This window comes from Dendropsophus ebraccatus, chromosome 1 (assembly GCF_027789765.1).
Source record: "Dendropsophus ebraccatus isolate aDenEbr1 chromosome 1, aDenEbr1.pat, whole genome shotgun sequence".
In the NCBI taxonomy this organism is placed as follows: Eukaryota; Metazoa; Chordata; class Amphibia; order Anura; family Hylidae; genus Dendropsophus; species Dendropsophus ebraccatus.
In genome coordinates, this window is record NC_091454.1 from 212,309,388 (window position 1) to 212,334,691 (window position 25,304).

The following is a 25,304-nucleotide window of genomic DNA, read 5'->3' on the forward strand; positions in this document are numbered from 1 at the left end:
CTGTACTACAACTCCCAGCATACTCTGAGGGCTGCAGACTGTCAGTACATGCTGGGAGTTGTAGTGCCTGCAGCTGTTGTAGTTGGGTCCTATACACTGAATGCTTTGTGGCATATAAGAATAAAGAGATCTGTGGGGGCTCAGTGCAGGGAAGTGACCCCAGAACATCACTAATAGGGGACAGAACAAAAACATCTCCCCCTATCCCCTATTAGTGATGTTCTGGGGTCACTTCCCTACACTGAGCCCCCACAGATCTATGTATTCTGATATGCCACAAAGCATCCAGTGTATGATGCACCTAAGACCCAACTACAGCAGCTGCAGGCACTACAACTCCCAGCATATCCTGAGGGCTGCAGACTGTTCTGGGAGTTGTAGTGCCTGCAGCTGTTGTAGTTGGGTCCTGGAGGCGTTGTGGGAGATCAGAATACATAGATCTGTGAGGGCTCAGTGCAGGGACGTGACCCCAGAACAGCACTAATAGGGGATAGGGGGAGATGTTTTTGTTCTATCCCCTATTAGTGATGTTCTGGGGTCACGTCCCTGCACTGAGCCCCCACAGATCTATGTATTCTTATACGCCACAAAGAATACAGTGTATAATGCACCTAGGACCCAACTACAACAGCTGCAGGCACTACAACTCCCAGCAAGTACTGACAGTCTGCAGCCCTCAGGATATGCTGGGAGTTGTAGTGCCTGCAGCTGTTGTAGTTGGGTCCTAGTTAAAAAGTTTGCACTAGTGTACTGTAGTGACCCTGGGGCTGTGTCAGTACACTACCGCAAACAATAAACTGACCCTTATAGACCCCAATGGTGCACAGGCTCTGCACACTATAGAAGTGATTACAGTGCAGTTACTAATGACTCACAGGTGACGTCTTCTCCTATTGCCATCGCTAACTTTTTGCTTTCTTCTCCATCTGGCAGCCATCATGAAGACTTCTCCGACCACAACTTGTCTGCAGGGGCAGCTGGGGGTGACCGGGGAAGGGAGGCAGCTGGGGGGACCGGGGAAGGGAGGCAGCTGGGGGGGGCTGGGAAAGGGAGGCAGCTGGGGGTGACTGGGAAAGGGAGGCAGCTGGGGGTGACTGGGAAAGGGAGGCAGCTGGGGGTGACAGGGCAAGGGAGGCAGCTGGGGGGGGACTGAGGAAGGGAGGCAACTGGGGGTAACTGGGGAAGGGAGGCAGCTGGGGGAAAGGGAGAGCAGCTGGGGGAAAGGGAGAGCAGCTGGGGGAAAGGAAGAGCAGCTGGGGGGCAGGGGACCAGCAGGGAGGGGCAGCTAGGGTGGCAGGGGAGAAGCTGGGGTTCAGGGGGGGCTGGGGGTCAGGGGGAGCGGTAGGGGGGCAGGGAAGAAGCTGGGATTCAGGGGGAGAGGCTGGGGGTCAGAGGGAGAAGCTGTGGGTCAGGGGGAGGGGCTGGGAGGCTGGGGAGCAGCTGAGAATGCAGGGGAGAGAGGCTGGGGGCAGGGGAGAGGCTGAGAATGCAGGGGGGAGAGGTTGGGGACCAGGGGAGAGAGGCTGGGGTCAGGGAAGAGGCTGAGGGTTAGGGGGAGAGTCTGGGGGGGGCAGCGGAAAGGCTGGGGGGCAGGGGAGAGTCTGGGGGGGGCAGGGGAGAGGCTGGGGGGCAGGGGAGAGGCTGAGGGTTAGGTGGAGAGGCTAAGGGGTTAGGTGGAGAGGCTGGGGGGGGCAGGGGAGAGGCTGGGGGGCAGGGGAGAGGCTGAGGGTTAGGGAGAGAGGCTGGGGGGCAGTGGGAGAGGCTGAGGTTTGGGGGGAGAGGCTGATGGTTAGGTGGAGAGGCTGGGGGGAGCAGGGGAGAGGCTGGGGGGCAGGGGAGAGGCTGAGGGGCAGGTGAGAGGCTGGGGGGCAGGTGAGAGGCTGAGGGGCAGGTGAAAGGCTGGGGGGCAGGTGAGAGGCTGAGGGGCAGGTGAGAGGCTGAGGGGCAGGTGAGAGGCTGGGGGGCAGGTGAGAGGCTGAGGGGCAGGTGAGAGGCTGAGGGGCAGGTGAGAGGCTGGGGGGGCAGGGGAGAGGCTGAGAATGCAGGGGGGAGAGGTTGGGGACCAGGGGAGAGAGGCTGGGGTCAGGGAAGAGGCTGAGAATGCAGGGGGGAGAGGCTGGGGACCAGGGGAGAGGCTGAGGGTTAGGGGGAGAGTCTGGGGGGGGGCAGGGGAAAGGCTGGGGGCAGGGGAGAGGCTGGGGGGGGGGGCAGGGGAGAGGCTGGGGGGGGGGGCAGGGGAGAGGCTGAGGGTTAGGTGGAGAGGCTAAGGGGTTAGGTGGAGAGGCTGGGGGGGGGGGGGCAGGGGAGAGGCTGGGGGGCAGGGGAGAGGCTGAGGGTTAGGGGGAGAGGCTAAGGGGTTAGGTGGAGAGGCTGGGGGGGCAGGGGAGAGGCTGGGGGGCAGGGGAGAGGCTGAGGGTTAGGGGGAGAGGCTGGGGGGCAGTGGGAGAGGCTGAGGGTTAGGGGGAGAGGCTGGGGGGCAGGGGAGAGGCTGAGGGTTAGGGGGAGAGGCTGGGGGGCAGTGGGAGAGGCTGAGGTTTGGGGGGAGAGGCTGATGGTTAGGTGGAGAGGCTGGGGGAAGCAGGGGAGAGGCTGGGGGGAGCAGGGGAGAGGCTGGGGGGCAGGGGAGAGGCTGAGGGGCAGGTGAGAGGCTGGGGGGCAGGTGAGAGGCTGGGGGGCAGGTGAGAGGCTGGGGGGCAGGTGAGAGGCTGAGGGGCAGGTGAGAGGCTGGGGGGCAGGTGAGAGGCTGGGGGGCAGGTGAGAGGCTGGGGGGCAGGTGAGAGGCTGAGGGGCAGGTGAGAGGCTGGGGGGCAGGTGAGAGGCTGAGGGGCAGGTGAGAGGCTGGGGGGCAGGTGAGAGGCTGAGGGGCAGGTGAGAGGCTGGGGGGCAGGTGAGAGGCTGAGGGGCAGGTGAGAGGCTGAGGGGCAGGTGAGAGGCTGAGGGGCAGGTGAGAGGCTGAGGGGCAGGTGAGAGGCTGAGGGGCAGGTGAGAGGCTGGGGGGCAGGTGAGAGGCTGAGGGGCAGGTGAGAGGCTGGGGGTTAGGGGGAGAGGCTGAGGGTTAGGGGGAGAGGCTGAGGGGCAGGTGAGAGGCTGGGGGGGGGGGCAGGTGAGAGGCTGGGGGGGCAGGTGAGAGGCTGGGGGGCAGGTGAGAGGCTGGGGGGGCAGGTGAGAGGCTGGGGGGGGCAGGGGAGAGGCTGGGGGGGGCAGGGGAGAGGCTGGGGGGGGCAGCTGAGGATGCAGGGGGGCCGGGGGGGGGGGAAAGGCTGTGGGGCTGGGGGGAGACGGAGCGGCCGGGAGCAGGCTGGTGGGCATGCTGGTTCCCTCCCCCCATGCAGCGCCGAGGTCCGGGGTGCGATGCAGGGGGTGAGCTTCCGGCACACACAGTGTGACAGAGGCCGGAAGCTCACAGCTGCAGCCCCGCGTTCCTGGATCTTCTCTCCTGCTCGGTGATGACGTCACATCACGTGAGCGCCGCCGAGCAGGAGAGAAGATCCAGGAACGCGGGGCTGCAGCTGTGAGCTTCCGGCCTCTGTCACACTGTGTGTGCCGGAAGCTCAACACCAGCCCTGCACCCCGGACCTCGGCGCTGCATGGGGGAAGGGAACCAGCCTGCCCACCAGCCTGCTCCATCACACCTCCCCCCCCCCCGGCGCGGACTAGGCACCCGTGGGCCGGTGCCTACGGACGTTTTTTTTTTTTTTTTTTTTTTTAATAATAAAAAAAGTGTTCCCTGCGGGTGCCGCCCCCCCCAGGGCGCCGCCCTAGGCACCGGACCACGGGTGCCTAGTGACAAATACGGCCCTGCTGATCCCCCTTTGATCTCTCTGGCTCTCTCCATCTTCCCCCGCAGCATCTCCCGTCCCCCACAGATTGCTGAGGAGCTGCTGCTGGGGGAATAAAGGAGAGAGCTGCCGCGGTGACTGGTGCCGGGACATTGCTGGGTGATAGCAGTGTCCCGGCACCCAAAGCCAAACTTCATTTTTTTTACACTCCGGCCGCGTACCCCCTCAACCTGCGGCACGTACCCCCTGGGGTACGCGTACCGCAGGTTGAGAAACACTGGTCTAGATGATGGCTCCATCGAGTGGAATAGGGCTTTGGAAAAAGTTTTCTAAACTAGACAACTTGATATCAATTCTTTACTGCTCTTTATGGCTGTATGTGGATATAGCATTTTCATTGTATAATAAGAAGACAACTTTCTGATATTGTTTATGTTCCTCATCATGTTTCAGGATCTTTACCTGCTGTAAGTTAATGGAAACATCTGTTTACATGAAGAGACCAAAAACTCAATACCAGGGCCGGACTGGCACATTGTACACACCGGACCACATACAGTACACCCCCTTCCTTCCATATATCGCAAGATAATTGTGTCACACTTTAGAATTTTTTGCTTTACTTGATCACTTTACTCGTCACTTAGTTACATATGTAAACAACACTATTATTATAACCAGCAATAATAGTGTGACCAGCCCTGGTCATAGGCAGAATGCATGACAGAAAAACCCATAAAGTGAGGATTACAGGACCTACTCTGTGTCAGTGTCACTGTGCAGTCTGCAATGGGCTGCAGCATAGCCCTGCTCAGTGCTCAGCCAGTCACAATTTGTCTGCTTGCTATGTGGCAGAACAAGAGGCTTGGGCGGCCCACCAGGAATCTGCCCGAAACTGAAGATTCTCAGTCCGGGCCTGTTCAGTACTCACGTAATACTTCTGTTGTGTACAGTCCCTCTGTGAGGTAAATACATCAGCAGAAACCTCTTTCTTGCCCTGTTTATTACAACGTGTGAGCAGAGAGTCCATGTCCTTTAGCCAGTCTGGCCCAACACAGAAGGGGATGCACCTGGAGTTCATGCCCTGCATCCCCAAGCTGTATCCTTTGGTGGCCCACATTATCCCTGATATGCCCTTTCCCCCCATAATATGACATTTTCTGTGTCTTTATTAGTAGATAAAGTTATTATAAAGAGTTTTTGTTACATTTTAGACTGGAACAAGCATCCCAAATACATTACCCCACCACCACCACCACCCCTATACACACACACGGGAAAAGAGCAGTAAGAATCTTGTAAGTGGGTAAGACATTAAGCTGGAGAAATAAGATTCAAGTGACTTTCTGTTTAATTTACTTACATCTTGTAGATGTCTTGCTGAAATTGTGATTAATTACATTGCATTAGCCCCTGACCGCTCTCCTGGCCGGGATCTGTCGAGAGTCTCTTTTAGATAAAACATACATTTTTCTTCTCTTTTTATATTTTAATTAAAAGTAAAAAGGTCAAGTCTTTATAATGTCGCTGCTAGATGCGGCAGTCAGTGTGGGATTTTATTATCGGTTTATTCAGAGATGTACCTCCAGGGCCCCAATGCAAAATCTATAATGGGACCACCACCTACTATGTGGTATATATAATACAGGGTCTTCTTACATTTATTAGACATAAAATTAAAGTCACCTACCTAATAGAGTGTGGAGTCCCCTCATCCTCTGACCTTGGAATCCTCAGACCTGTGTTGTGTCCTGTGGTATCTACACCAAGGCTTTAGCAGTAGTGTTGAGCCGAGAGGCCGAACAGTTTGCGTTTGGCAATGTTCTCCGAACGTTCAGCAGTTTGGCCTCTCAGCTCAACACTAGTTAGCAGCAGAGTTATAACTTGTGAGGGGTGGCCACCATGAATCAGACTTCAGACCACAGATGATCGATCAGATTAAGATCTGGGAAATCTGAAGGCCGAGTCACCACCACCTTGATCTCTTTGTCATGTTCTTTATACTCCCCATAGTGCATCCTGGTGTGATTCCTTGCCCAGGTAAGTGATGCACATGCACCTGGCCATCTACTTGAATTATCAGACCAGGTTACCTTCTTCCATGGCGCCATGGCCCACTTCCACAATGGCCCACATTCACAATGTAGGTACTTTCAGTAGTGGACAGGGCTTTGTATTGGGCTACGTTGCTCCATGCACAGGAATCTGCATTCTATTATAGCCAGCAGGAACTTTTTTCAGCAGTTTGTCCTAAAGAAACTAGCCTTAACTAACCACAACCACCAATGAGCCTAGGGCACCCATGAACCTGTCCCCAGTCATCCTTCCTTGGACCATTATTACATACTAACTACTACATACTGGAAACCAGCTGTTTTGGAAATATTCTGACCCATCTACCCATCATTATAACTCTTGTCATAGCCTCTTACATCCATTCACTTGCCCATTTTTCTGATTCCAATACATTAACTTCAAGAAATCACTAACTACTTGCCGCCTGATATATCTCCCCCCGGCAGAAGCCATCCTCGTAAAAGAGTCAGTGTTACTCACTTCACCCCTTAGCGGGTTTCCTGCTGATAGTGTTATAGATTGTACTTTCTTTGACTGATGTGAGAAAATAGTGACATTAATAACAAAATTACCAGTCTGCCAGATGTCCCCTCGAAAAGGACAAAAAGTCTCAATCATGTCTTTACCTTAGCTAGAAGACCCAGCAAGGGTCAAAGACAGGCTTAGGGTGCCTTCACACGTACCGCATCGCTGCGTATTTAACGCTGCGTTTTTATCGCCGCGCTTTTGCAGCGTTTTTTACATGCGCGTTTTGATTTTCACATGATTTTCATGTGAAAATCAAAACTCGCATGTGAAAATCGCACCAAAAACGCAGCGATAAAAATGCAGCGTTAAAAAAGCAGCGATACGGTACGTGTAAAGCTAACCTTAGGGTGACCAATCTGTGCCACCGGGGTAACATAAAACCCCATTTTTAGGGAGTTACACAATACCAAGGACACAACTTACTTTTTATGTGCATGGAAGGAGGAATACGTAAAGCTCTTCCCCTCGTATTCTCCAAAAAATTTACTCTCGCTTAGTCGTATGTGGTAGATTTCATTAGCAGAACATCGGCTGTAATTCCTCTGCCATTGGTCGGGTGCCGTGGGGTTGTCTCTAGTTATTGGAAGGAAGGGAAAGAGGTTACTACTCTGCTCTGTACAGGTAGAATACTGTCATCCAGTGTCCTAAGTCACAGCACCATACATTGACCAAATATCACATCCATATATTTAGCTATACAACTTTGCCAGTACCATCTACTTAAAATACAGCATTAAGTAGGAGCAGCAATGCCTATAAATATATATTTAGCTGGGGGATCAGCTACTTCCTGGTTGCCATCCCCATAGGAACTGGCATGTTTAGACAATCAATGGCTGAGGTGGGACACCGCTCAGGCTAAGGGGCCTATTCCACGGAGTGATAATCGGCTGAATCGGCCCAATTCAGCCGATTATCGCTCGGTGGAATAGAGAAAACGATCAGCCGATCGTGTCATCGGCTGATCGTCTATTTAGGCCCAAACCTAAAATCATCGGTCACCCACCCACGCTATTCCACGAAGCGATACGCGGCCGACGATTTGAGAAGCACCATACATTACCTAGCAGGGCTTCTCCTCCGCTCCGTCTTCCTCCCCGGATCCCGCTCGCAGCATCAACTCCAGAGCGGCCTGTCTGAGCTGTCAGACCACTCAGCCAATCACTGGCCGCGGTGATCCCGGGGAGAAAGACGGAGTGGAGGAGAAGCCCTGCAAGGTAATGTATGGTGCAAGGGCTGCAAGGACATCAGTAACGATGTCCCCGCAGCCCTTGCGTAACGATCATCAGGCCGTGGAATAGGCCCAGTAAAAGGGCGCCGATCTAGCAGATCGGCGCTCGTTCACACTGTTGATCAGGCATGTGTAATGTCATCAGCAACCAGGAAGTAGACATGAGGACCAGAGACTGAAAGCATCAATTAGCTTTAGGAGAATGGGGCAGGTGAGTATAGGTTCTTTTTTTATTTTAACCCCAGATAACCCCTTTAAGCAAATACTGTCATGTTGTGTTTAAATAATACCAAAATACAGCAATCATAATGCATAATTACAATGTCTTAAGAATACCGCTATACAATGTAGATTCTTGATGGTTGTCTGACTCAGGTCACACAATATGGTGGTGTCCCTACAGCAGATAGTGAATGAACCAGCTGTGTACTATATTAGACAAGAACTCATGGTACCTGGAAAGGGCTTGCCAGGGGCTTGGACGCTGACGGAAAGAATCTGTAGTGGTTGTCCTAAAAAAGGTGAAAGTCAACTGCATATATGAATTAACAGAACGTAGGATGACAAACTAGTGTAGAGAGTAACTAGAAAGGGGTTATCTAGGATTAAAAAAAATATATAGCTATATTTTGGCAAAAACATCGCCACCTCTGTCATCAGTTGTGTGGAGTATTGCAATTTAGTTTTTAGCTGGACAGGTTTCAACCACACTTTTCTCATCAAACCTATCCCCAGTAAACCCAAGCAGGCCAGTCCTGAGATTTTTCCCTTGATAAAATATAATGCATGCGGTAATAGAGTTTCACATTAACGGCTTTAGTCTGGTTTGGTCTCATCAGGACAAAGGGGGGAGGTTTCTGTTGAAGCAAGCTTCCTCCCCAGCAGACACATAACAGCATAGGCTCCACTTTCTTCCCCATGGTCTAAAGACAGAATTTATTATTTTAATATAACATTTGCTTCACTTACTGCCCCCTTGAGGTGTGAATCAATAATGTGATGAGGGTGGAGGTTGCTGGGCAAACACAGTTTAACGCCAACATGGCATACTTAAATTCTTCTTCACAGACCACATGATCTGAAAAAACAAAAAATTTTGAGGTCAAGAAACAAAGACAACACAATGGCGGATATATTGTGACTGCATTATGGAAGAAAGGGTTAGGAGAAGTGGCGTTACTAACGGGATTAAAGGTGTTGCCTTTTTATAAGATTTCTCGTTCAATAAGATGATCGTAAGGTGTTTCATTACTTGTTCACCTAGTGATTGACTATAGGTGGGGGCAGAATCCTGGAGAAAGTGTTAAACTTCCCTATACACCACCACAGGAGAATATAGGACCTGACGACACTTTAACTGTACATGCTACTAATCTTGAGCGCATACAGTTAACTGTGGTGCTGTGATTGACCAGGCCGGGAGGCATTGGCCTTTGTTTTATGGCCAAGAAACCCTGATGGTTTCTTGAAGCCTCTCTAAAGGCTTCCTGATCAGTGCTTTATATCCATAAAAAACGGCCACAGATGTGTGAACAACGCCTAAGACATCCTCTTTGTAACTATGTACAAAAAAAAAATAATGTTTAAATGGAAGATTCTATGAACTTTATTAGTTTTTTATTTAAATAAGCCAGTGATGTATACAGGATCAGTAGAGACCGAGCCTAATGTTAAGTGTGATAGATAAAGTGTGTATTATCTTATAACAATCTCTCATTGTTGCCCATAAAATCTCGGAATGAATACACTGAACTTGTAATAAATGTCTTCCCTGATTCATTACCTGCAAATTTGATATGAAACTTGTTTTCCGGCTTCAGTATCTGGACATAAAGAGGACAATTAGGAGCAAAATCCTTTACGGCCCAGGCTCGGAGAATGGTCTGGTGATCCTAGTGAGAAGTGGAGAACATTGCATCCTATTAGTATCGCTGATTCTTCTCTCCCTCAGCTCATAAAGTAATATAGCATCATTTATTATTAGTAATATTATTACAGTAAAAGAATGTACCTTCCCATCATGCTTCAGGATGGGACCCAGATTTCATATTCTTTTAAATTATGGAGGAATATTTTCCCCTGCTGAGTAATTCACTATGAATGCAACAGCTCTGAGTACATATCTAGCAATTCTCTGGAATTATGTATTTTTTTTATGATAGCAGAAACTACTACAAGGCTACGTTCCCATAATGTCTTTTTAGGCAAAATAAGGGCAATTGTACAATAATATAACTACTAAAATGCAATACAGGAGAGAAAAGAGCGCTGCACCTCACACCTATGGCTGACACTAGTGTCTCTTGGCTGCATAAAAAACATCAGAATTTTGTGTATGAGGGTATATTCACACGAACGGTCAATCTCGCTGCGAACCCGGCAGGTCCTGGCAGTTCCCATACACTACATACTTGCTGCGGTCTAAACGACCGCAGCGAGTATGTAATTCTGTCGCCCTTAACCCCTTCTGCTCCCGCCCGGCTCCCCCGCTGTAAGCATACATTACCTGTCCTCGCTGCACAGGTCCGGCGTCCTGCTCTCCCGTCCGGCCAATCAGTGGCTGCGGCTGGGAAACACACTAATTGGCCGGACGTGAGAGCAGGACGCCGGACCCGTGCAGCAAGGACAGGTAAAGTATGCTTACAGCGGGGGAGCCGGGTGGGAGCAGAAGGGGTTAAGGGCGACAGAATTACATACTCGCTGTGGTCGTTTAAACCGCAGCAAGTATGTAGTGTATGGGAACTGCCAGGACCTGCCGGGCTCGCAGCGAGAATCTCGCTGAGAGCCCGTTCGTGTGAATGTACCCTGAATTGATCAAGCCACACTGCCCCATGTACCGCGTGCAGGTATCTGATAGACATGGGTCCCTACACTAAGTCCACACTGTGCCGGTCAGTGACCACCACCCCTGTCTAATAACTACTAAAATACTGCCTCCTATGTACAAGATTATAACTACTGTAATGCCGATCCTATATACAAAAATGTAACTACTATAATACTGCTCCTATATACAAGAATATAACTACTATAATGCTTCAGGAAGATACAGGTGCCGGCACTGTCTGAATACTGCTCAATCAGTAGCTGTGCGCTGGAGTCGGATTAAGGGCTAATAAACTGCACTGGTAAGTAGCCGCGGTGCTCGAACAGAGACAAGGGCAGTACTATAATACTGCTCCTATATACAGGAATATAACTACTATAATACTGCTCCATATATACAAGAATATAACTACTATAATAATGTTCTTTATGGATAATAATATTAGACTGTGCCCAGATTGAATGTAATTCAGTGTGATCTCCTGGCACAGATGGGTTACATCCGTCACTCTATAATGGGCACTCTACAACTTCCTCGGCTCGTCGCTTCTTCCGAGTCATTGGGATGAGTAATAGCCACAAACCCCTATAATAACCACATAGCAGTAATCGCCAGCCCAGCCCAAAGCCCTCTCAGACGTACAGCTGCGATGCGGTCGGTTTCGAAGCGGTTGCTGAGGATGAAGCAGGCCTCTGCGTCATCAATTCTACAGCAGCACGACAGGTGGAGGAGAGAGCAGAGAGAGCTGGTTAGTAAGTTAGTTACAGGTCACATGGATCGGAAACTGCTTATTTTCTCCTGATGATTAGAATACCATCAAGGAGGTCAGAGTTTTTTCGTCTATTTAAAGGCAAAGAAAAACATAATTCTGTCATTTAATTTTCAATCAATGGAAAGGATTTAGAGCTATTGATCAATGAATCTTTTTCCGATTTGTGGCAGTGCTGGCACGTAGGTATTAAGGGGTACTCCAGCAAAAACTGGTGTCAGAAAGTTATATAGATTTGTCATTTACTTCTATTTAAAAATCTCCAGACTTCCAGTACTTATCAGCTTCTGTATGTCATGCAGGAAGTGGTGTATTATTTCCAGTCTGACACAGTGCTCTCTGCTGCCATCTCTGTCCATGTCAGGAACTGTCCAGAGCAAAAGAGATTTTCTAAGGGGATTTGCTGCTGCTCTGGACAGTTCCTGACATGGACAGAGGTGGCAGCAGAGAGCACTGTGTCAGACTGGAAATAATACACCACTTCCTGCATGACATACAGAAGCTGATAAGTACTGGAGATTTTTAAATAGAAGTAAACTACAAATCTAGATCATTTTTTGATATCCGCTAATTTGAAGATAATTGTTTTGCCAGAGTACCCCTTTAATATTAGGAAAACCCATACAAATTTGGTACTGCCGTAATTGTTCTTTCTAGCAGAATAAACGTATCACATGAATTATGCCACAAGACACAAGAGTTGAAACCTAAAAAAGTGGATGCATTTTTCTATTGACTTCCATTATAAAAAAAAAATATATCGAAAAACGGATATAAACGTGTCCGTTTTTTTAGTGTACACAAAAAAAACGTATTCGACCACATTTTTTGTGTACCCTAAAAAAACGAATGTGTTTGGATCCATTTTTTTTTTAGAATGGAAGTCAATGGAAAAACAGCTCTAAATAAATCTGTTTTTCCATGTTGTTTTTTTTTGCATAAAACAGCTAAAAAAACGGACTGCCCCACTGAACTACACAGCTCATCCCACGTTAAACAAAACCGGCAAGAAAAGATGAAGAAAAAAAAGAGAACGAAAACAACGAAAAACTCCTTGGGCCCCAGAAGAGCCGCGTCCTTACTGAAATGACTCATCCTAGTAATGTGCGTCGTGTCTTCCACCGTCCCCGACGGACATTGCTGTACAGAATCATTTCCCGGTGCAATCTGGTACTTAATTAGGTAAAATCACTAATGATTATTATATATAACACCCGGGGGCCGGAGGGGGGGGGGGAGCACGGAGGGGGGTACGTTCCTGAGATTTACACCCGACAACCTACTTGGCTCTCATGAGATCCTGATCCTTCAGCGCTGATCCCTGCAGGTAGATGACACGCTGGGACCACAGGGGGATTTGTAAGACTCTTCGTACCGGCAGATCCATTTCGGTGGGACACAGGAGGACGACGTAATGATCCTGCACAGAGACAAGAGCCAGATTAATGGAGGCGTCTAATGACTACAATTAGGAACGCTATGGGTTCCAGTCTGGTAACCAAAGACCTGAATCATCTTCAATGTACTTTATTATTAATGGCCTATGCATGGAGGGGCTGTCCTAATAAAACATGGCTGTTTGGTATTGCAGCTTTGTCCCATTCATTTTAATAGAGACGCAGTACCAGCCACAGCCAATGGGTAGAAGTGGCGCTATTTTCTGATCATCATCACAATGACGAGGCGGCAATGCTCCTGCAAGAACTGCTTCCATTTCTTAAACTCAAATTGTACTCCAGCAGAAATAAAAATAACTTTTATTTAAACATCTAAAGTATTCCAGTACTTATCAGCTGCTGTATGTCCTACAGGAAGTGGTGTATTCTCTCCAGTGTGAAACAGTGTTCTCTGCTGCCACCTCTGTCCATGTCAGGAACTATCCAGAGCAGGAGGGGATTTGCTACTGCTCGGGACAGTTCTTGACATGGACAGAGGTGGCAGCAGAGAGCACTGTCAGACTGCAGAGAATACAGCACTTCCTGCAAGACATGCAGCAGCTGATAAGTACTGGAAGACTGGAGATTTTTTAAAATGAAGTAATTCACAAATCTATATAACTTTCTGACATCAGTTGATTTAAAAATTTTAAAATAAATATATATATAGTACAGACCAAAAGTTTGGACACACCTTCTCATTCAAAGAGTTTTCTGTATTTTCATGACTATGAAAATTGTAGATTCACACTGAAGGCATCTAAGCTATGAATTATCACATGTGGAATTAGATACTTAACAAAAAAGTGTGAAATAACGAAAAATCTGTCTTATATTCTTGGTTCTTCTAAGTAGCCGCCTTTTGCTGTGATTCCTACTTTGCACACTCTTGGCATTCTCTTGATGAGCTTCAAGCAGTAGTCACCGGAAATGGTCTTCCAATAGTGTTGATGGAGTTCCTGGAGATGCTCAGCACTTGTTGGCCCTTTTGCTTTCACTCTGCGGTTCAGCTCACCCCAAACCATCTCGTAGCACCCCATCATTCCTCTTCTTGGTCACATAGCCCTTACACAGCCTGGAGGTGGGTTTGGGGTCATTGTCCTGTTGAAAAAATAAATGATGGTCCAACTAAACGCAAACCGGATGGAATAGCAGCCGCTGCAAGATGCTGTGGTAGCCATGCTGGGTCAGTATGCCTTCAATTTTGAACAAATCCCCAACAGTGTCACCAGCAAAGCCCCCCCACACCATCACACCTCCTCCTCCATGCTCCACGGTGGGAACCAGGCACGTAGAGTCCGTCCGTTCACCTTTTCTGCATTGCACAAAGACACGGTGGTTGGAACCAAAGATCTCAAATTTGGGCTCCTCAGGCCGATTTCCACTGGTCTGATGTCCATTCCTTGTGTTCTTTAGCCCAAACAAGTCTCTTGTGCTTGTTGCCCGTCCTTAGTGGTGGTTTCCTAGCAGCTATTTTACCATGAAGACTGCTGCACAGTCTCCTCTTCCAGTTGGTGTAGAGATGTTTCTGCTGCTAGAACTCTGTGTACCGCCATTGACCTGGTCTCTAATCTGAGCGGCTGGTAACCTGCGATCTCTGAGGCCGGTGACTCGGATGAACTTCTCCTCCGCAGCAGAGGTGACTCCTGGTCTTCCCATCCTGGGGCGCTCTTCATGTCAGACAGTTTCTTTGTAGCACTTGATGGTTTTTGCAACTGCACTTGGGGACACTTTCACAGTTTTCCCAATTTTTCGAACTGACTGACCTTCATTTCTTAAAGTAATGATGGCCACTCGTTTTTCTGTACTAAAGGGCCTATTACACGGGTCGTCAGAGGAGCAAACGAGCGCTCTCAGCGCTCGTTTGCTCCTCCTTCCCCGCTCGCTGCCGCCGCTATTCAACGCTGCTGCAGCAAGCGGGTGAATGCGGGAGGGGCGGCGCGGACCTGCGAGGGGGCTGCCCGGGGGATCGCTGATCGTCCGGGCAGCCCATAGGATATAGCAGCATCTGCTGCTGACGCTCCTATTCAACGGAGTGACGGCAGCAGATCGCTGCTATATCAGTCGCTTGTTTTTCAACATGTTGAAAAACAAGCGACTGCAACGATCAGCCGACATAAACGATGTCGGCTGATCGTTGCACTCTATTCCACGGGACGATTCAGCGGCCGATATCGGCTGAATACGGGAGATAATCGTTCCGTGGAATAGGGCCTTTAGCTGCTTTTTTCTTGCCATAATTTTTATTCTAACAGTCTATCAGCTGTGCATCCACCTGACTTCTGAACAACACAACTGATGGTCCCAAACCCATTTATAATGCTGCGTTTACACGAAACGATAATTGGCCCGATCGTACGATTAACGATGCCGGAAAAAACATGTTTTTTTCATAACGATCAGCAATTAGACGGAACGATACATCGTACGGAAAGATCGTTTTGCAGTCGCTTAAGCCTATCTCACACATTGATTAAATCGGCGAACGACTGTTTACACGGAACAATCTGCGAATTTTTTGCGAACGACAATGTGAGAACATGTTGTAAGATCAAAATGAACGATTTCTCATTCGTCATTTGATCGTTCGCTGCGTTTACACGTACGATTATCGTTCGAATTCGATCCTTATCACGCAAATTCGCACGATAATCGTTACGTGTAAACGCACCATAAGGCAAGAAATCCCACTTCTTAAACCTGACAGGGCACACCTGTGAAGTGACAACCATATCCGGTGACTACCGCTTGAAGCTCATCAAGAGAATGCCAAGAGCGCAAAGCAGGAATCAAAGCAAAAGGCGGCTACTTTGAAGAACCAAGAATATAAGACAGATTTTCAGTTGTTTTACACTTTTTTGTTAAAGGAGACCTGTCACCCCCGTGCCGGGGTGACAGGCTCCCGACCCCCCGTTAGAGTCCCGTTTTTCAAAATTGTGACTTGATTTAAGAGCATTGCTTTGGTTTAAGAGCTCCCTCTACTGGGTGGGAGGGGGAGTGGGGGAGGGGAAGGGTCTGCATAGCGGGGTCTACAGCTCTGTACTCTGACCCAGCAAGTCTCCCTCACCTTCCAAATCATAGCAGATCCACTTCAGGCTGGGGCTTACATCAGGGGACAGGACTGTGGGGGTAATCTCTCCATAGCTGTAACCCCTCTCTCCCCGTACATAGAGCGCTGTATGTATGTGCCCTCATCTGCCCTGCTCATTCCTCCATACTCCCTGCAGTCTCTGTCCGCCCTTGTGTTTCCCATCTTCTCCATTACTGTACAGTAACTTATAATATCACATATTCTGCTGTTTCTGAATGTTTGTTTCATCTGTTTTATATGTTATTCAGAATAATAAATCATTATTTTTGGGGTGTGGAACCAATTGTCTGCATATCAGTGATTTCTTATGGGAAAATTTGCTTTGGTTTAAGAGTGGATTTATATGCTCGTAATTCAAGGCACCACTGTGTGTATATATATATATATATATATATATATATATATATATATATATATATATATATATATGTATACTGTATATATATAAAACAAATTATTTTATTTTTTTCCACTGGAGTTCCCCTTTAAGGTCCTTCAAAAAATTCTAGTATATTTCCTGATGTCCTTCCACTACCAATAAGATGGTTAAAAAAAATTCTAGTTCCATTACAGTTTTGAAGAAAGTCTTGGGACAAGTCAGTAAGTAGATTTCCCCCTTCAGTCCTCTTCTTACCTGGAGTCGGGGATGTGCGTAGAACTCATTGAGGAAATCCATGAGAAGATCTATTTTTAGGGAACTGACACACAGCACCACATGTTTCTCCGTCTGTGCCCGGTATCGGCTGTAATTGCCTCCAGACTTCTGTCTCTCCATCCAGAGGAACACAAGCTGCTCAAACTGAAGCACACAGACAGTAAGGACATCAGTGTCACTAGCCCAAAACCATTACACTCCATTGCTGGAGGCTATATGCTAACTGGGAACAGGATTAGGTAGGATATCACACTGCAACAACAGTGCCTGTACAATAAGTCCTAACCCCCCTGACCTCATCATCTTGGACTTTCTAAACTCTTAAAGGGGTTACCCAGCAAAAATGTTTTTCTTTCAAATCAACTGGTTTCAGAAAGTTTTATACATTTGTAATTTACTTCTATTTAAAAAATATTCAGTCTTCCAGGACTTATCAGCTGCTGTATGTCCTGCAGGAAGTGGTGTGTTCTTTCCAATCTCACACAGTGCTCTCTGCTGCCATCTCTGTCCATGTCAGGAACTATGCAGAGCGGTAGCAAATCTCCATAGAAAACCTCTCCTGCTCTGGACAGTTCCTGACATGGGCAGAGGTGGCAGCAGAGAGCGCTGTGTCAGACTGGAAATAATACACCACTTCCTGCAGGACATGAAGCAGCTGATAAGTACTAGAAGACTTGAGATGGTTTTTAATATAAGTAAATTACAAATCTCTTGCACTTTTTTTGGCACCAGTTCATTTGAAAGAAAAAAAAATGGTGAACAACCCCTTTAAGAAATCACAGTTTTGCAATATATTTGTTTTATTTTTTATTTTTTTAGCTTTTTCTATGTTTAAATCAACATTATACATGTGGCCACTAGGTGTCTCCCTTCCTGTCATATTTCCTCCTTGCTAATATTTGGTCTTTTCTCTTTTAAAAAAAGAGACCAAACACAGGAAAAGCGCCTGCACTTTGACATATGCATTTTAATTCGCTGCGCTGCATTGTTGGAGTTTATTTGTAGCTTCGACCACTACACCGTTTCTGGTGAGACAGTACACAATCCACCACTGACTCAGCAGGGGCATATGAGGTCAGCAGAATTCTGAATGCAGCTCCGAGTGCTACACAAGTATAAGACAGAGTACAAGGTAACACAACACAGATACTCAATGTGATGTTGTCAAAAAAAATTGGGTTAAAAAGCGTCATGTCTCTTTAAATGTGTAACTGGGGAGAAGTTACTGTGTTATCTGCAGATGCCGAGTGCTATAGTTCTCATCATAACAATATCACATCAACATAATACAATAGAATCCAGAATTACAGGCATGAAAGCCGCCGCCAAGAGCCGGGAGCCTCAGGGACAGATACAAAGGACGATTGTCAAGACTGAAGAATCATTAGTTTCTGCTTTGTTTCTGTGTCTGGCGCTTGTAGTACGTGTATCCGCTAAAGTCTGTGATGGGTGTCGGCTGTGTGTTACAGATGTCACCTGCCAACAGGTCTCTAGTCTTCCAGTACTTATCAGCTGCTGTATGTCCTACAGGAAGTGGTGTATTCTTTCCAGCATGACACAGTGCTCTCTGCTGCCCCCTCTGTCCATGTCAGGAACTGTGCAGAGCAGGAGAGGTTTTCTATAGGGATTTGCTGCTGCTCTGGGCAGCTCCTGACATGGACAGAGGTGGCAGCAGAGAGCACTGTGTCAGACTGGAAAGAATACACCACTTCCTGCAGGACATACAGCAGATGATAAGTATTGAAGATTTGAGTTTTTTTTAAATAGAAGTAAATAAAAAAAATCTATATAACTTTCTAAAACCAGTTGATTTGAAATAAAAAGATTTTCGCCGGAGTATCCCTTAAAATGTCTATGGAGTCAACAGAGATATCCTTGGCGCCTCTATGGAAAATGAATCGAGCGGCAATGCGCAAGTGTATTCCGCCACTCATATCTCAGGGTCTCTTAGTTATGCCCTATACTATGGATACTTTAGATGAGACAATTCTTTATATCACATAGTGAACCCCAAAAAATGTCTGTAAAGAATCAACGCGAAAGGGCTGCGTACAGTGGGGGAGATTTATCAAACATGGTGTAAAGTGAAACTGGCTCAGTTGCCCCTAGCAACCAATCAGATTCCATCTTTCATTTTCCAAAGAGTCTGTGAGGAATGAAAGGAGGAATCTGATTGGTTGCTAGGGGCAACTGAGCCAGTCTCACTTTACACCATGTCTGATAAATCTCCCCCATAGTATACAATTTGTTGTGCCCCCTCCCCCCTAGATAAATTTAGATGTAATCCTGATCCGTTATACCCCAGGTCCCTGCTGGATGTACTTAGGCCTGTAAACCTAGTATTATTAGCTGTTCTCCATTATACTCCTATAAAGCACCATTATAAAAGGTACAAAAGACAGGCAGAATAGCCTGGATACAAAAAAAAAAAAATTAAAAAAAATTCCCATCTAAACCCAGTAAAAGGATGTGCCCCACTGCAGAACACGGTGACCCAGGTACAATGACTATAGTTACAGCGCCTGACAGTAATTACAGCTTTCCAGGATGCTGACGGGGTTAATTGTGGCAAAGTGCTGATGGTGCCCGCCGCCATTCTTATACGGCACCCACATCTGTCATCTCATGTACTGACAGCTGTCATCATAGCCCCATCAGCCTCTCTCTCCGAAGCTCACAGCGTTTCCCATAGAGAGATGGAAGAAATAGGGAAAGCTACAAAAATACTGATCACCTGAATACATAGAAATCATAGAAATACAGATCACCTGTATAGGGAGCACTATGAGAGCAACGCAGATCATGATGACCACCAGGAGCTGAGACGGCCAGATCTTGGGAGTCACGTCCCCGAAGCCCACGGTGGAGAAGGTGACAATGCAGAAGTATAAGGAGTCAAATAGGGTGAGATTATTGCCGGCTCTCTCCAGATGCTGAATGCCACAAATACTGCCGAGAGAAAGAAACATATGTTAGTAGATACGCGATGAACAAAAAGGGCAAAGTGAGGATAAGAGAGGATATGGTTTATAGTTTGAGGAGGTAGGGGAGTGAATGTAATGTCAGTTCTGCAGTTTTGCAATGTACTCTTTTTATTTTTTAAGTTTTCTATGGTTTAATCAATGTTATACATATGGCCACTAGGTGTCTCCCTTCACTGTGAATGTGTGCTCGCATTGTATGGTCAGCTCTCCTGTCACGCAGCACCAAAATCTCTATACAGTGACATTATACTGACTGAATTGTTACATAACACAGAGTATTGTCTCCTGGTAAGCTGCAGAGCTGATAATATAATTAGTAAAAGTTAATAATATAATTCACCTAAGGTAATTGCCTTCAGGTGATATACACCCTGTAGGATGAACAGGTGTCTTTCCTTGTGTGAGCGGCAAAGGACAGGGGCTTCCTATGTTTGGTGTCTTTTTTTTTTATTTTGAAGAAAGGACCAAATATCATCCCAGAGGGAGCATGGAACACAGTTTGGCAGGAAGGGAGACACCTAGTGGCCATGGGTATAATGTTGATTTAAAAGTACATCCTCTTTAATATGACCCGCGGATAGAACGGCGCCGTCACGGGGAAGCCGGAGCCACATTCTTGTTTTTGAACCGCGGCCTGGTTCCCGCATACAGCGCCGTTCTATCCATGGGTACCGGGCCGGGCTGAAGCACAGGAGGCCAGCCGGCCTGCCCCCAGTTGAAGAAAAACTCTGCCCCTCTATGAAGCGGCTCCATTGATTCTAAAGGAGCCGTGTCACAGAGGAGAGGGAATTCCCTCCCACTGGGGCCGGCCCACCTCCTCTGCTTCAGCCCCGGCCCGGTACCCGCGGATAGAAAGACGCCGTACATGGGAACCAGGCCGCGGTTCAAAAAACGGACCGCAGCACCGTCTCCCCGTGACGGCACCGTTCTATCCGTGGGTCACATTAAAGAGGATGTACCTGATGGTACATCCTCTTTAAACATAAAGTGAGTATATTGCAAAACTGCTTGTGATCACATCCCCTGCTGATTTATTAAAACAAAAAGTTTCCCAACAGGCACACTTTAAGACAAAGTGGGAAGGAGTGAGTGGGAAAGGGTTATGGTGCGTTTACACAGAGAGATTTATCTGACAGATTTTTGAAGCCAAAGCCAGGAACAGACTATAAACAGGGTGCAGGTCATAAAGGAAAGACTGAGATTCCCTGTCTTTTTAAGTCCATTCCTGACTTTGGCTTCCAAAATTGGTCAGATAAATCTGCCTGTGTAAACGCACCATTAGGGTAGTTAATAAGAAGAAATAGGACTGGCATGCTTAAAAATCATTGTCTGTCAGCTGCACATCTCCCCGTGTTTTAGGAGAATGTGCAGCTGACAGCTGGTTAAAAACAGAAAGAAAAAATCCCCCCGTGTGTTCTTATGCACCTCATCTCCTTCCTCAGCCATCTTACCCTCACCCATCTGTTCTGTCCCTTTCCTCTCAGGCTTTACATATACTTCATCTTCTGTAAGCTCACAAATTTCTTCTTCCTCCGCAAACTCATTACTCTTAGTTATGGTCTCCACTTCTACCATAGCGACTATACAATATGCTATAATAAATACACGGTAAATCTCAGTCATCTGTTCTGTCTCCTTAACGTCTAAACAGATGTTGAGGAGACAGTAATGTCCTAAGGAAGCACAGAAGATTTCTAAGAATATAAGACTGAAGATGTAGGTTTGATGGATGAGAGTACGGACCTCCAAGAGGTGGAGGGAGCGAATGGTGGGAGGAGGCGGGTGAGCTGGGCAGAGATATGTTTACATGAGATGGTAGACAAGATGAAATGATTACAGAGGTAAGAAAGGACAGTAAATAAAGACTGATGAAGGTACCGTCCTTGAGAAGGTGGAGTGAGAATGCTGAGGGTGATGGGGGAGCAAAGAGGCAGAAGGTACAGGAAGTTGATGAGTTTCTTATGAGTAGAGAGGAGAAGAATGTAGAGGAGACGACTGAAAGTTCAGAGGATGAGAGTAAAAGAAATTACTGAGAGAGTACACACACAATAAGAATGTAGAAGAGATGACTAAGAGTAGAGGAGAAAGGTGTAGGAGAAGATTGAGAGTAAAAAGAATGAAGAGAAGATGTAGAGGAGATGACTGAGAGTACAGAGGATTAGGATATGAAAGTAATGAGTAAGGGTGGTGTCCCACTAGGGGTGTTCTCAAAAGTCTGTACTTTTTGTGGTCTTATTATGGTGAAAGTAGTATTAAGAGTTGACCACTAGATGTCGTTGTATTATGTATTAGTGTGTGGAAGCTGCACAGCTGAAGGATCGCAAAGGGTTATTGTGTTTCTGTGTTACTAGAATCTGTAGACAAGTAGGATTTCTGCTTTCTTCTTTCCTATCACCTCTTTTCTATATTCTTTTATTGCACTCTGTTCACTTAATCACAGCGCACTATACACGCTGTAGAGGAAGTTAGTGCCTTGGGTGGGGAAGGAGCAAGAGCTTTCCATTTGGGACAGCCCTCTGCCAGGTCCCCGTAGTTCAGTCTTAGCCAGTGCCCTGCATGGGTAGGACGCAAGACAGCACACTGTCACTTACTTTCTCTCAAGTACCCACACAAAGCACTATGCAGTGTTAAACCTCTTAGGAGAGGACTAGACAAAAGATAACCTCAACCCACGGCGTGGACAAGGAGAAGTCACAGTGCAGGACAGTATCCACTAAAGAGCCAAAGAACTAGGAACTGATCCGGGTGGAGCAAAGTAGTAGTAAGCCTATGAACTCCATCTTGCAGCGCGGGTCTCAGCAGGAAACCCTCAGCATTTCGCTCAGCCAAGCTAACAAGGTCTGGGACCTGTGTCACCCATTAGTACGGTTCAGCCAACGCTAGTGGGCATAAGGTGGTGTGAAGACTAAGGGCCCTATTCCACCGGACGATTATCGTTCAGATTATCGTTAAATCGTTCGAATCGAAACGATAATCGTTCGGTTGAAATGCAGTTAACGATTAACGACCGAACGAGAAATCGTTGATCGCTTTATAAGGGCCCTATTCCACTGGACGATTATCGTTCAGATTATCGTTAAATCGTTCGAATCTAAACGATAATCGTTCGGTTGAAATGCAGTAACGATTAACGACCGAACGAGAAATCGTTGATCGCTTTATAAGACCTGGACCTATTTTTATCGTTGCTCGTTCGCAAAACGTTCGCAAATCGTTCGCATTGAATAAGACATCGTTCGGTCGTTCGCAATAGATACGAACGCAATAGCGAATAAATACGGAAGAAGAAACGATCGCAATTACGATCATAAGTAACGATTATCGTTCCATGGAAATGAGTGAACGTTTTCAGGTCTTTCGCAATAGCGGTCGTTTGAGATCGTTAATCGTTAACGATTATGCTAACGATAATCGTCCGGTGGAATAGGGCCCTAAGACCTGGACCTATTTTTATCGTTGCTCGTTCGCAAATCGTTCGCATTGAATAAGACATCGTTCGGTCGTTCACAATAGATACGAACGCAATAGCGAATAAATACGGAAGAAGAAACGATCGCAATTACGATCATAAGTAACGATTATCGTTCCATGGAAATGAGTGAACGTTTTCAGGTCTTTCGCAATAGCGGTCGTTTGAGATCGTTAATCGTTAACAGTTATGCTAACGATAATCGTCCGGTGGAATAGGGCCCTAAAAGCAAAGGTCAATACACAGGCACATGTCTTCTTCTTCTACAAGTACTCTATTGTATCCTCCAACATCCCGGCAGAGCACACTACTACATTGGTTGAGACTCTCACGGCATCCTCCTCTCCGCTACTCTACCTCAGTACAACTTTATCGACACAACTATCTCCTACTCTGCACTTAGCCAACAGATCTGGTTGTCCAATGTCAAAGTCTTTATTGGAACTTTATTGGAACCTGCTGCACATTTACAAGTAGGAAACCAACTCAACGGTATCTGAAGAGTCTGTGATCATTCATCACTACCTACACAGCATATACACCGCAACCTTGGGACACTTCCACTTTCTGTGGTTGGTGGGTCCTATTATCCAGGAGGGTCATTACACTGCTCTGGCCATCCGTGACTATATCATCTGTGACACTATCCCAAGGAACCCGGTAGCAACCCGGCTGGACAATGACCACAGGGGAAGAGGGTACAACCGGCCTTACACACTAAAAGAAGGCGTGCCATCACACCTGTGTGCCCACCTGGCACTGGTGTCACGTGACAACATAATAAGGTCCAGCTGTATCTCGGCCATCCACCACCTGAGTGGTGTTACACTACAACACCTAGCAAGTGACCGGCCGTCCCTCTGATATAACACCTCCGGGGGGCACACCACATAACAGTACAGAGGATGAGGATGTAAAGGAGATGACTGGGAGTACAGAAGGTGAGGATGTAGAAGTGATGACTGGGAGTGCAGAGGATGATTATGTAGAGGTGATGACTGGGAGTAAAGTTGATAAGTATATAGAGGTGATGACTAGGAGTGCAGAGGCTGAGAATATAGAGGTGATGACTGGGAGTACACAGGGGAGAAGGATGCAGAAGAGATAGCTGGGAGCAGGGGAGGATGATGAGAAGGAGATGGCTGAGAAGAGAAGGATATAGAGATACTGAGCATACAGAGGATAAGGATGTAAATGAGATGGGTGAGAGGACAGAGTAAGACAGAGTAGAGGAGATAAAAGTGACAGTAAATCTAGGATAACCATGTACAGTACAATAATAAAAGTAGATGATATCACCTTCAGTATATTACTAAGATTTCTCACTGACATCATCCGACTCTCCAAGAATTAGAGGAATGACAAATGATTCCTCGGCTGTAATTATATTATCAATAAATATTACATGTGGAGAAGAACGGATAAATCTCCCCACAGAAATCCTAATGGCCGCCGTGTGACATCCCAATTATTACTTCTCTTGGTTTCCATCATCTCTTTTTTTATAAATTGTTCATTTGTGAGTCTGCACAGATTAGACAGATTAGCGAGCGCCGCTCCACCTAACAATTCTGTCTCCAAGCCTAAAGTCCGGCTCAATATTCTAAGCATGAACTGCATGAGCACCACCTATTGGTTAATTACCATGGAAATACCGGAACAAGGCAGACCTTGATTACACCAATTGTCCCTATGATTAACCCCTTAATGTACAAAGTGTTTAGGGGCATGAATTGAGGTTATATATACAAGATTATAGCTACTATGTACAATAATATAGCTACTATAATACTGCTCCTATATACAGGAATATAACTACTATAATACTGCTCCTATATACAAGAATATAACTACTATAATGCGGTTCAGGGAAGAAAAAGAGCGCTGCACCTCACACCTATGGCGGATACTAGTGCCCCTAGGCTAAATAAAAAACACATCAGAATTTTGTGTATGAATTGATCAAGCCATACTGCCCCATGTACCTCGTGCCGGTATCTGATACACATGGGTCCCTACACTAAGTCCACACCGTGCCAGTCAGTGGCCACCAACCCCGCAGGCGTGCACAGTCAGGGAACGGGGGCCATGGGACAGCCCTGCGACCCCCATGCCACAGGACCAGACCCAAAAACACCACACCAGAACCCGGCCAGCACCGCCGGCGGAGAAGGTCGCCCCCAAGCAGCACAAGTCTGGATAAGGAATTACACTCACCATAGCTGCAGCAAACAGAATGGGAAAAAACAGGAGGGATTAAAACCATGTGCACTCAGGTGTCTCCTGCTAATTGCGGTCATGTGGGTCTCACCAGGAGGAGTGCAAAACACGGAGAAAAGAGAGAAACAAAATGCGGTTCAGGGAAGAAACAGAGTGCTGCACCTCACACCTATGGCTGATACTAGTGCCGCTAGGCTAAATAAAAAACACATCAGAATTTTGTGTATGAATTGATCAAG

The 25,304-nt window shown here is 47.0% G+C and overlaps 1 protein-coding gene across 4 annotated transcripts in view; it reads right to left on the minus strand.

The window, feature by feature from the left end:
• The window catches only part of LOC138768714 (potassium channel subfamily T member 2-like), a 138,266-nt gene that overhangs the window by 29,565 nt on the left and 83,397 nt on the right, over positions 1 to 25,304 (minus strand). For 3 of the 4 annotated variants that reach the window (XM_069946672.1, XM_069946679.1, XM_069946685.1), the window contains 8 exons: positions 19,161 to 19,341; positions 16,372 to 16,536; positions 12,494 to 12,630; positions 11,084 to 11,147; positions 9,398 to 9,506; positions 8,584 to 8,692; positions 8,070 to 8,126; positions 6,807 to 6,956 (listed from right to left, as the gene is read on the minus strand). In XM_069946672.1, coding sequence (XP_069802773.1) covers positions 6,807 to 6,956; positions 8,070 to 8,126; positions 8,584 to 8,692; positions 9,398 to 9,506; positions 11,084 to 11,147; positions 12,494 to 12,630; positions 16,372 to 16,536; positions 19,161 to 19,341 — 972 coding nt within the window. The remainder of the gene's footprint in view (positions 1 to 6,806; positions 6,957 to 8,069; positions 8,127 to 8,583; positions 8,693 to 9,397; positions 9,507 to 11,083; positions 11,148 to 12,493; positions 12,631 to 16,371; positions 16,537 to 19,160; positions 19,342 to 25,304) is intronic. The other variant, XM_069946675.1, reaches the window with a different exon arrangement.